Source organism: Harpia harpyja, chromosome 4, assembly GCF_026419915.1.
Source record: "Harpia harpyja isolate bHarHar1 chromosome 4, bHarHar1 primary haplotype, whole genome shotgun sequence".
Classification (NCBI taxonomy): Eukaryota; Metazoa; Chordata; class Aves; order Accipitriformes; family Accipitridae; genus Harpia; species Harpia harpyja.
The window spans coordinates 72,550,068-72,562,619 of NC_068943.1; the positions used below are offsets into that span (position 1 = coordinate 72,550,068).

The following is a 12,552-nucleotide window of genomic DNA, read 5'->3' on the forward strand; positions in this document are numbered from 1 at the left end:
TATTCCAGGATGGGCGACACAGTAAGTAGTTACCCCAAAACATTTGTGATAACCCTGCATTCATCCCGGTGTCTGCTCTGCTTGATGGCTGTCGGCCTTCTTGCTGATGGCTTCCTCTTTCTTTTTTCAAAGGTCATGACTGTTTATGAAACTCCTCAAGCATAAACCCGGGATGTGCTCTGGGTGGGTTAAGGAGCTGGCAACACGTAAGCATTCTTCATCAAAATCCTGTTTTGGCATGACGACTTGGTGCGTGTGCTCTGCCTTTGGGATGTGTGCTGAAAGAGTTGTTCTGCATAGCCCCATGCGTGGATGGAAAAGCGTGCCATGTGTCCCTGGTTCTGGGCTGCCAAGAATCTTTACTCTTGTAGGTAAAGCTGTACCTGCTTCCTTCCACTTGTCAAAAAATCCCAACAACCACCCAAACAAAAAAAACCCCAGAACAAAGCACCCCCCCCCGCCCCCAAACTATTAGTTGTTTGGACAAGCATTTTAATTGCATATTTAAGAAGTTACATTCAAAATTTTTCAGAAGCATTTCTGAATCTGTTGCTGCTTTTATCTTTGTTCATATCACCCTCCTGTAGCCTGATTTTTTCATATAAAACTTGTATGTTACTGACAACAGGATTACCAGTTTTGCTTGTAGGCTTCCTAGAGCATGGATAATGTCTCTCCTATTCTGTCAATCACCTGTTGCATACATAGGGATAGCATAAGCAATTTGAATAATGTTAAATTACACTAAGATTTATGTAAATACTTGTTACAGGGCAGGGTTTTTTTGTGTAAAACTCTTGGTCTGGTTGCTGACAGAACGTGCTTTTTCTCAGTGAGCAAGCCAGTATCATCTTGGTTAAAAGTGGTAGCTGTGTTTAAAAGGCATCAGTAAACTATATCAAGGTTTGGGTCTTCCAAGTATACAATGAGTCGTTGAAGCTGAAAGACGGTTCCAAGAGCTTTCTGAAACCTTAAGCTGAACAGCAGTAAACTTTTGAACTTGAAACTTGTTTGGGACTTTCTGATTGTAAAAGGTACTTTTTATTATAAGCCCGGTGGAAAATACTTGAGTAATAGTATGTTTTTGTACAAAAGGCAGAGGAAAAAATAGATATTTTAGGCAAAAACAAGTTGGCATCCTGCTACATCAGATCTTAAGATGGGATTGTAATTTTCCAAGATGTAAAAGAAGTTACCATTGGCTGTAGTACTGAAATCAGTTCTTCTCTGTTCTCCCTATTCTGTGGTCAGATGGAGTGCTCACTACTGTGGCATAGTTTTGGGGAGGGAGGAAAGGTGGTCATTTTGGTAAGCATGTAAAAATACCTTTTCTACAGATACTGGCTCTTTACTAGCCTGAATACAGGATTGCCCATCAATAACTGGTCTGGCACTCTAGCAGGACCTGTTGAGTTAGTGATGTAAATTTGGGGGGTGAATACATGTCTCCAAGTCAAAATTGCCAGCGTCTCCAACAGGGAGACAATTTTACTGGCAGAAAACATCTAGACTTTGCCTAATGGTGTGTAAAACTCATATTTAAAATTGGGAGTGTAGTTCGTACTGTGTAACAGTGACTTGTTCTTTGTGAACCAGGAGATTGAATTGAGGGAGTATGGCTTGAGGGTCTGACCCAAGCCTTGCTGAAGGCAGCAGGGAGATTGTTCAGGGCAGGAGGGGGAACGTATTAGTTCCAGGAACTGTTTAAAATATTCCTGGCAATAGACCTGTATTTGATTAAGCATTTGCTTTATCCTGACTGTCTTCTGCTGGTTAGGGGCTAAAGAATTTTCGCTGTGATACTATGGCCACCTACACTTGTTTGATTTTCCCAGCAGGTGAACTTATTCAGATGAGGAAGACAGTAATAACGCTTTTCTCTGGTGCTGATGCAATAAATGACTGCTTCCTTTAGCAAAGCAAATAGCTCACTGGGGTGTGTAGACCAAAACACCTGTTCCACACTACGAGTTTGAAGAGAACGTTTTTTCCATACTAAAGTCTAACAGCGTCGGGAAAGAGGTTTTGCACAGGGAGCCTCCTTGAAAGTCATGGAGGGGTCCTCTCCATAGCCTCCAGGAGCTGCCACAACAAGGCTGTCTTGCTTTGAGGTTGGTAATGATTCTTTCTGGTGAAGGTCTAGTTGTTTCACAACCCAGTAAATCCTCAGTCTTCAGCTCAACAGAGGAATGAACATCCATTAGTTGGGGGATCTTCCCCTCTGAAAAACACTGCAGCTCTTTCCCTCTTGAACGTAACAGTGCCACTGAGCAGCAATAAATCTTTGTGCCGGGAAAACTCGGCGTGCTTGTCAGTGCAAGGGAGCACAGCGGAGAAAGGAAATGTCTGTGAAACCACAGCCTTGGGCGCTCAAATGTTTAGCTGTGCTGGTGAGCAAAAGGGTTTGAGACCATCTGAAAAATTAAATATGATCCTGTATTTCTCATGGTCTTATGTGTCTCAGCTAGCTATCACCTAGGCAAAGGCTCTGAACAGATTTCAGGAATTGGGTAAGGGTCTTCCTGGCTGACCATGATTTGAATGATGTTGAAGTGTTTTGCTCATGGCTTTTTACAGTAGGTGGGTTTCGTCATTTCATTAGAAATGGAAGACGAGTGCAAAATCCTCATATCTGATTTCCTTCTTGTTTCTTTTTATAAGCTCTGGTTTGTTCTTATTTATGTAGTAAAAAAAAGTTTTACTGAGAAGTAGGAGTTAAAACGGTACTACGCAATGTCGCGTGCTTTGCTCTGTTGCCTTCCTGGATTATAAATAACACAGCAACTTTCTCTTTCCTTTCCAATAGTACTGCTCTGTGGCAGTCTTGTGATGAGGTATGTGGCATTCTGCAAGTTTAAATGGAGCAAAGAAGATCCTTCTTCTCCAGAGATGTGGAGTTAAAGGCTCTGGGTGTTCTGCTCTTATAGCTGTTCTGGGCAGCAGCAAACTAATACGTTTCTTTAGCTGTGACCTTAGGAACATTTTTCCTATTCTGTAGCCACTAACCTGCCTAGCCAGACCTTTGTGGATCAGAGGGAGTTTTGTGCCCAAGGCAGGATAGATGAGGCGGTGTGGTGCCCTTTCAGCCTGTGGCTGCCAGGGCATTGCTTTTCAGAGCAGCAGAGCAGCCTGCATCCCAAAGCGGTCCCAGGAGTCTGGGTGTGATGCAAAGGCACATCCATTGACTGGAACCAGCTGGGAAGCGGTGGTGAGGCTTGCTTACCAGCAACCAGTCTTTGGATTAAACAGGATGCCGCTACCAAGGGTTTGGCCACCCTGCTTCCTCCCACAAAATATGCAAGTAGGGGGGAATTTCTGGCCAGGAAAGGTGTGTCAACTTGGGACAGTGGCAGAGGTGCTCTCCTTCTGCAGCGGGGTCTCCCCACCCTCCCTGGCCCTGTGGGCAGAGGGCATCATGCCTGCAGAGCTGTCCGCAGCATCCCAAGGGTCCCAGAGGTTAACCCCTCCTTAAATCTCCAACCCTTCCTGCTGCCTAAAAGTGGATTTTGGGCATATTTGTTTGCAGCAAGGTAAGGAAGAAGCAGAGGAAAACCTTAGTTTTCTATTGGGAAGTGCCTGTCGGTCTTTGCTGTGGACAGGCTGCATGTCTCTGAAGTAGTCTTTTGATTGAGGCACTGGTAGGTTAGGGGGCTTGGTTTGAGTTTTGATATTTCACTGTAGTCTCCCAGAGCAGGTTCCCTCAGATGTGGAGGTGTTGGAACGAGGCTTTGCAATGCGAGATGCTAAGCAAAACGTTGATTTTTTTTTTTTTTTTTTTTTTTTTTTTTCCATGTGTCCCTGAAGGTCAGAAATTTGCCAGATGTAGGGGGAATGAGGCTGAAATAACTTGGTAAAGCATTCCTGGTGGAAAACTTTCCACTTGCCCCTGAATTCATATGCCGTTTTCTTACTGCGTGGTGTTGTGGATCCCTGCCACAGTAGGTTTGACTAATCTTTGCCTGTAACTCAGAACTGATCTGTGTTGGGAACCTCTTTTTTTTTTTTTTTTTTTCCTTTTGAAAAATGAAGTGAAAGTTTATCAACCAGTACAGTTAAATGAGAGCTCAGCCAGCCAAATGAGGAAGTAAAACCTTCCTATAGAATGAGCTCTAACCTGCTCACTGCACTTGTTTGCTTTCAGTTGACATCAGCCTTGCCATAAAGCCTCTAAACACAGGCTGACGACTTCCTTGTGAGCCTGGTACTGCTCTGAATCCAGCTTCTGGCTCGTGAATGGTGGGACGATATTGCTGGAACGCAGAAAGAGCAGCTGTCAGGTAAGGTGCAGAGCAAGTGGGGCTCCCTGTGAGTACGGCTCACTCTCTGGGGAGTTTGTTTTTATTGTTTTTGGCAAATGCAGCAGGGAAGGTGGGGAAAAAAAAGGCGAATCTTAGTCATCAAGACAACAAATGACTGGTCTTGATATTAAGAGTTTATGTGCATCTCTAATTTGTGCAAGTAAAAATCCTTGTTTTTCTGAAAGCAGAGCAGCCCATGTTCTTTCAGAGAAACAGCTCATGGAAGGGCTCGAGTGGGCTGGCAGGCTGAGGTGGTTTGCAGCGTGATTCTCAGGGACAGAGGAGGAGGAAGAAGAGGCGGCCCAAACCTAAGGTGTGAGGTGGGAACGCTATCGTGGCAGGGAGTTGTTGCTCGTGAATGGAGTTATGGCATGCACACCTGGTTTAGAGAAGACTCAAACCTGCTCTGCCTTGACCAACGCCAGCTCTGGCTGCGGCCGTGTCCCCTCTGCCCCAGCTTGGGCAGGCAGGATGGGGCTTTGGGGGGGGCTTTGAGGAGCCCCAGCTCCCTCTGAGTCAAGCTGGTCCTTAGTGTGTTTCTGTGGCTGGAGCCGCTGGAGGTGCTGCTTAAACACACACCCACTGGGCACCTTGTCCTGCTCTGTTTGCAAGTGGAGCAAAGACCTGGTGGAAGGACTAGACAAAAGTTATTCTTTAAAGTCATTCAAGATGAGGAATTGGAATATAACCACTACTTTTTTGGAAGCTTTTTACAAAAAATTCAAATTATTATTTTCTAATCTTCCAAATCTGTCAAAATATAAAAAAGACAGAAGACCTTGACAGGTGTCTCAATTTTTTGGTCAAAAGTAATTATTTTTAATTGCTAAAATGTTAAGATTAAAATAGAGTTTTGGAACCATGACTAAAGCCATTCCGTGTGTGCCTGTGTGTGTATGTGTATGCAAGAGGGGGCACAACATTGTAGACAGAGAGGGGTGCTTTTTAAGCTGGAACATAGGATGGGCACATGATAACCTGTGGATAAATTTAGCCTGGAAACGAGAAGACTTTGGCTCTCAGTGGAGAGAAAACAAGAGCAGCTTCCCAACAGAGTCTGCTGACGTGAGAGGGGAAAAGTGGCAGGAGGAAATGTAAGTAGTTTGAAATGAAGGTCATAAAGTTTATAAATGGGATTTCACAACCTGTTCGTCTGTGATAGCAAAAGCTGGACTCTGTGATGCACAATTTCTCTTCTTGTCATACGTTTTTGTGTGGTTATAAGCAACCAACTGACCTGTTGGACTTGGGCACGCTACTGACTGTTTACTAACGTGTAAGCTAGTGATTTTATTATACTTTAATTCTCTCTTTAGAAGGGTGACCTCAGTGTTGGCTGTGACCGAGCAGAAATCCAGTGGTTAAGTTTACAGAACTAGCACGTTGCTGGTGATGGCCGATACTGCATCGTATCAACCCCAGGCAGCAACACAGAGCTCAGTGTTTGCCACGCGTTGCCCCAGCTCACCAAGCCGAAGGGTGTACAGAAGGGCCAAGCCTTGCAAATGCTGCCTCTGCCTGCCAGGATGCAAAGTGTGCAGACGTGGACCACGGGCTCGGGGCTTCCTGGGATGGGGCTGGAAAAGTGATGTGGCGAGCAGCCTTCATCCAGCACGTGCTCGTGCGTGCTGCTGCTGCTGCTGGGGCTGCTGCTGCTGGGGCTGCAAGGTGCACGCCGCGAGACGGACGTGGCCTCTGCACCCTCTGCAGCTGGAAAGCTGTCTGGTAAAATTGTGAAGGATTGAACCCGATGAAATCCAGGACAAATATATACACAACACAATGTGATGCTAATGTGGGAAATTTCTCTGATATAAAAAAAACCAAAAACCCACATCAGAATAGATAAATACAGGTTTAAAAAACAATAGTGATGGCTATTAAAATATGTATTAATTATTTTGTTTTCAACCTGAGGACAGATAGCAACTAAAATTTTTCATTTACAGTAATTTATTAAAATAATCTAGACATAAAAACAAATCAAGTAGTACATGTTAAATGTTTGGAGTCACTGACTGCACACCTGGAAGAGGGCTTGCTAGCCCAGCTGTGACAGCTCCAGCTGAATTCAGATACAAAGATACATTAATGGATTTCAGTTCAGAGAGTAGTTATTTCAAAGCTGAGAAACCACTTCAGTAATGAAAAAGCAGGCAAATACCTTTTCATCCTCAGTCCATGAATTAAAAACAAGGATTAGATGTAAAAACTGTTATGCTCGTGGATTGCACTGTGAGGAAAAATGGTCAAGCCCACTGGCTAAAATAAGCAATGCTTTGGTTTAGATGGAAAAATACACATGGTAACTGCTTTCCCCTTACATATATGACATATTCAAGGTATTTTTTTATTTTACTGATGCTATTTGTCACTTTTAAACAGAGTGCCGGATTTCTTCCACAGAAGAATATCTGAAAGTTAGAAGGCTACATAGAAAGGTAAAAGGCCAAAGTTGTATGAGGTGGGGTTATAACTAATTATCAGGTTTTCCTGCTGAACTAATCGGTTTTAAATTAATGGAACTCAATGTGGATTTCTTCCCCGCAGCCCGGGGGTCCTCTTAATGCCTCGGGGAGGAGCTGCACTCGGGCTCCTCTCCCATCTCCCTGTCTCCAGTACCTCCGTGCCTTCCTCCAGATGCTTTTGGCTTCTGAGCTCCTGGGGTGGCCCGCAGCTGGGCAGGGAGCTCCGGCCAGCGGGCTGGGGATGTGCAGGGTGGGCTGGGAAGGGGAGCCGCCGGGTGCAATGTGGTTATGGCTCTGAGCTCATCATGAAGGTAGTTGTTTGGTCAGTTAATTCTGCATCATTTGCTGACCGCAGTTAGTGAAGGGAAGAGGGCCGCCCTTATGTCCGACATGTGGGTAGAAGTACCAGCCACGGCTTTTATCCAGGTAACACCAATAATTGCAGAGCTGTGGCAAGAGAAGCTTTGGTGCAAGCATGCCAACAGTGACTGAAGATGTATGGCTTGATGGATGAGTGGTCACCGTGCATGTCCTTCCGTTGTCATGCTTGTTGGGCTGAAGTAGCTCTGGCTATGCCTGCGTATGCTGCCCATCACCTTCATTTACTGGCTAGACCAGAAATGTAAATAGTGCAGTTCTGGAGAAGCTTGAAGCAGCTTTCTGCTGCTTCTGCACACTCATTTCTGGATTACCAGTTTCTCTTGACAATAAATATAAGTGAAATTGAAACCACTTTTCAGACTGCCTGCTTCCAACCACTGCCCTGACAGCTTTCAAAAAAAAAGCTGCTTCTCTGAATATAAAAGTCCTCGCTGAAATAGCAAATAACACGAAAAGAGTAAATCAGGCATCGGAACAGATAAGTGACAGAATTGCATAAGGTATGTTTGTGTGTACGCAGATGGACACATACTAGGAAAGACAAAACTATAGAAAAAAGTTCCCAGCTACTTTGCAAACAACATTTCCTTAAATCACTTGATGAAAATTGCTATAGTTGTTAGGTTGCTATGGCATCTGAGCTCATCCAACAACATCTGACAGATTTTTATCTGTGTCTTACAAACCACACTGAGCAAATTGAAAATCCCCGGTTACACCGTCTTTTGTATCATTTCCTGTGAGATAAGTCTGAAGAACAAACTTACGCATACAGCGTGTCTGTGTACAGACAGGCTTGCATAGTTCATGAAGTAGGATGACACCTGTCTGACATAACGCCTGGAGAGTGGCAAACATTGCATGGGACACTCCAGTGCTTTTATAAATAAGAGTGGACCAGAAAAATGCTTTAATGCTGAGAGAAGACTGGACAGCCTCTTCAGAGAGAAGACGGCTCATCAGATATAGTCTCTTTGCGTGCACTAGGCAAATAACTGAGATCGCACGTTCTTCCTTAACACTTGTGTTTTGTTGTTTCTGATCTTTTCCTCCCTAAAGCTGATGCCTGTTGGACAAGGCTGGGAAGACAAGAGCACTGGGTTTAAAGGAACGTAAATGCCTGCTAAGATGGCACTGGCCAGTTCACTTTCTAGCAAACCAGTACCACCACGCTCCAGAAAAGTTTCTACGGTGGGTGTGGAAGTGCACCAGAGCAAGCTGGATTTTTTCTGCAAGCTGGGCTATGGTAAGCAGGACATCTGCAAAGTGCTGGAGAACCTGGGCCAAGGGGCCCTGGAGGATGATGTGCTGAAAGAGCTGATTCGGATGGGGAGCAAACCTCAAGCTCTGGAGAGCCAGGCTCAGTCTTCCCCGCTAAAACTTGTTGCCCGTGGATCATGTAGCACCACACCAGGGTCCAAGTGGCTTGGAGAAGATGAAAGTGACTCTTCCGATTACTTGAGACCCATTGTGATCGATGGCAGCAATGTTGCAATGAGGTAAGCTCTGTTTCCTAAAAGGGAACTCTCTTCCTCTGAAGCTTTTGAATTTTAAAGCTGGTGGCTTGAAGTATGTTTTCATTTCAGGTGAGAGGAACGTTGATGTATTTGATGTGTAATGTACGAACCACCGCTGTTCCTTGGCTGAGGCACAGCTTGTAGGGACCCACTGTCTCTATACCCGTAAATACGCACGCCAAATGCAATCACTAGCTCACTCTGCATTTTGATCTTTTATAAGCCAACAGCTAGCTAACCACTACTGTTTATGGCAGTAGGATTCAGCAGCTTGCTCTCCCTTTAGTTCACCATGATCTTTCCCTGCCTGTTCAAATGGGTACCTAGGATTTCTAAATCTCTATGCTGAGGTGTTTCCAGGAAAAACTGATGAACAGATAGACAGAACAGCCCAACTAACTTAAGAAGGAGAGGGAAAATAAAAAGACAGGTGACTGTGGTTCCTAACAACATTGCAGTTGTACTGTTTTGACTTGCAAGCAAACTCCAACAATGTTCCTGGCTTGTATATTTTTGTTGGTTTTCGGTTTGGCTTCGTTTTTATGGAAATATCAGGGAATTGGTAGTTGACTTGTACTGAATAGTCTCATTTCCTCCTTAATTAGTTCTGTTTCTGGGAAATGTCATAGCAACCCATCCTGGCCAATTACATTTCCTAAGCAGTGTCCTGACACTGTGAAAGCACTCTTACTGATGGGGAGCCTGGCACATCCATATGGATGGGGAATCCAAAGACAGCAGTGGGTTGGCCTCTGTTTACCCCAGCAATATGAACAGCCAGAGGCTCCAGCAGTTGAGAGTCTGGGACGCGCTGGCTATCCATCGGTTTTTCCCTGTTAACTTGCCTGCCCACGCAGCAGGGCCAAGCCTGTCCCCGCAGGTTGGGACAGGGCAGGGGAGGGCTTCCTCCTTCCGTTAGCTTTGGTGTGAGGTGAGGTGAGACCACATCCCCTTCGGTTAGAGGGCAAAGTGGACAAGTGCATCCAGAGCAACTGGAGACTAAGCAAATTATGCCATCTTCTGGGTGAAGGGAGAAATCCCATCCAAAACCGAGGGATTCCTCAGTCAGGGCAGCTCCTGAGGAGCAAGAAACGAGCAACAGAGCAAAATTGCTTAGCCTTGGCTGGGCCATGAGCTCGGTAGCCAGGTGTTAGGATGTCCTGCCTCCATGTGCATTTTCACCCTAGACCCTCCTTAGGGTGTCCTTCTTGCCTCTCTGCAAAAGATATGAGCACCCATTCAGGCAGAGGGGCTGAGCTAGGCACCTGCCCTTCCGTTGCGTTAGGGGCAATACTACCCCAACTGGCCGTGTGCTCCATTCTTCTGGCACAACCTTGTCCTCACCAATTTACCAGGGCTTTTTTAGAGCAGGCAGAGGTGGACAAGGCAGAGAAGAGCGTTGTTTCCAAGATGGCAGAAGACGCAACCTTGCCGCTGAGCAGGAGGCCCAGAGTAGGCTGGTGGCTAATGAGATTAGTGCATGTTTTGAGCTTGGAGTACTCTGGGAAAGCTCTGAGATCATCCTGCTGTGCCAGCCTGTGCACGGGAGTTTGCTAGACAGAGATTATTTAAAACAAATGTCATTATAGGTATGTGCAGCAGATGGCTTGAGCTAGCATGTCATATCGCTTTCCTAGCCCACATGCCCACATAAATGGGTTTTCAAGAAGCCACGTGTGCTTCTGGCATGTAAAATCTAAATCTTTTTGTAGAATAATTTTCAAAATTTGAGTCCGAGAGATGTTTGCCTGCTAGATTATTGAAGGCTGGTGTTTTGCTGTGGATTCCTCGTCTTTCACCTAAAAGGAATTAGAGGAATGTGAAGTACTTTTGAGTTTCAGAAAGGCAAAGGTTTTACAGCTCTTCTCAGACATCCCCAATCTCTGTCTTGATAAAGTTAAAGACCACCTGGATGATGGAGAAGACTATTAAGCATGTCAGTTCAGTTTGTACTGAACTGACGCAGCCTGGAAGGAGCTGCTTTTTCCTCTCCTGGATGCCTTTCAAAGTGGTGCCGAATGGCATTTACTTTGGCTAATGGCACAGGCTTGGCAAGTGCTTTTGGTATCCTCATTTTAATTTTTCTGGTTTGCTGCTATCAGATGGAGAAGGGCTTTTTGCAGAAGTCAGGGAAAAGGGATGTTAGGTTTCCTTGCTGGGTAAGCATCATCATCAACACCAACAACCATAAAAGTACAGGAGAAGCAGCAGTTTAGGGATGAAGCTGTCAAAAAGTTGAAGCTTGGGGAGGCAGTTGCCTGTGTGGAGAAAAACATTGCGAGCCTTTGTATTTCTAGCTTAGGACTGGTGTTTCTGGAGCATTTCAGAGTTGGTGTTGAGGGCCCATTGTGGGGTGCAAGGTTTTGAAAAGGATGTATATGCCCCAGGGTAATAAAGCAAGTGAGCTGGCGGTCTCCAATCATCAATCAGCCTATCCATAGAAACTGAATGGAAAATAACCTTGCCTTCAGCCAGTCTCACTAGTCAAGCATCTCAGTACACTTTGCGTTTCCATCAGATGTAATGAGAAACTTAGCCATCTGCCAGCCTATCCACAGGAAGCGGGCAGGATGGTTTAGCAAGGCTAGTGGAAAAAATAAATGGAGTTGTGTTAATACAAAAAGGGAACTGTCATAACCCTATTCACTGCACACCGAAGAGGCTACCTAGTCTAGTGCTTGTGCTTACACCTAGTTTTTAAGCTGTGATAGGTACAGAGGCCTTTTCCTAGGCCAGCAGAGTCCTGCGTTAGGCTCTCTCCCTTCTGCCAAAGCTGTGGCTGATGCTGTGTCACAACAAGGTGGAGATGGGGCCATTCGCAGTTTTCAAAAAGAGTTATTTTGACTAAATGTCTTCTCAAAGGGGTTGGAATTGCATAATTTAAAAAGGAATCACTGCATGCTAATTATGGCTTAATTGCCGGAGTCACAGCAAGGTCAAATTGCTGCTTCAGCTTCTGAGAGATGGGCCTTGCTATCTGTGACCCAAGTGCAATGTACCCTGTGGCTGGAGGGAGGGAGAGAGTTGGGACTGAGTTATGACAGATCAGTTATGGTCCACGGACTACGGGGCTGTGTGGGAAAGGTGACTGACAGGAGCCAATCTGTTGTCAGGTGACACAAATTCACCACACAAGGAGAATGTAAAATTTTAAAGCCCCTGCTCCATTGCACGGCAGACATTGGTGTTCAGTTGTGTCAACACTGCAGCATACCATGCGTGTACATATTCTTTTAGATACACGTTCCCCAGGTTTGGCTGTAGCAATGTAGCAGCAACTGGATTAAGTGATAACGCTGAGAAACAATTCCAGGTGCCTATTCTCTCTTGTTCTGCTTGGCCTTTTGGCCGAATCACTTGTGCTTGGGTGCTTCACCTTCTGCACTGGGGGAACATCTAGAACTACTTTCTAAAGCTGACAGGGTCATATAGATGAGTAGTCAATGTTAAAGCAGGCTGTCGCTGAACTTTAAGTTGTGGTATTAAAGATGTACCTAGACTTCCTTTTAAAGGCAGTTAACTGAAAAAGTCACCTGAACTTTCAAGACACCTGTCCAGGTGACTTTATACCTATCCTGGGTAGATCCTATCCTTTAAAACCAAACCAAACAGCTGTTCTAGAATGGAGATTAGATATGTCGAGCACCTCAGACCATGTATTATTGGTGAGGGTTTTTTAAGACTTCCCATTGCCTGGGTATCTATTAATAAAGAAGCAGGTTTCTTCCTCTAAATTGTACTATTTTTCATTTGTGGTCACACTTTCAGCACTGGGACTTTTATTAGGTATAAAACAGAGCTTTGGTTATGAGGGTGATGTAGGCAGAACCTAGAGATGCATTCCTGGGGAACGAAACAGGGAGAGGCATCTAAGACTGTGGCATCGTC

At 45.1% G+C, this 12,552-nt stretch overlaps 1 protein-coding gene across 3 annotated transcripts in view; it reads left to right on the plus strand.

Annotated features, from left to right (window-relative positions):
• Positions 1-12,552, plus strand: part of ZC3H12D (zinc finger CCCH-type containing 12D) — a 21,118-nt gene continuing 8,566 nt past the window's right edge. The window contains exons 1-3 of one of the 3 annotated variants that reach the window (XM_052784763.1): positions 1-206; positions 2,807-4,277; positions 8,207-8,646. In XM_052784763.1, the coding sequence (XP_052640723.1) occupies positions 8,264-8,646 (383 nt within the window). In that variant the 5' untranslated portion in view covers positions 1-206; positions 2,807-4,277; positions 8,207-8,263. Of the gene's footprint in view, positions 207-612; positions 4,278-8,206; positions 8,647-12,552 lie in introns of those variants that run through there. The other 2 variants (XM_052784764.1, XM_052784762.1) reach the window with 2 other exon arrangements.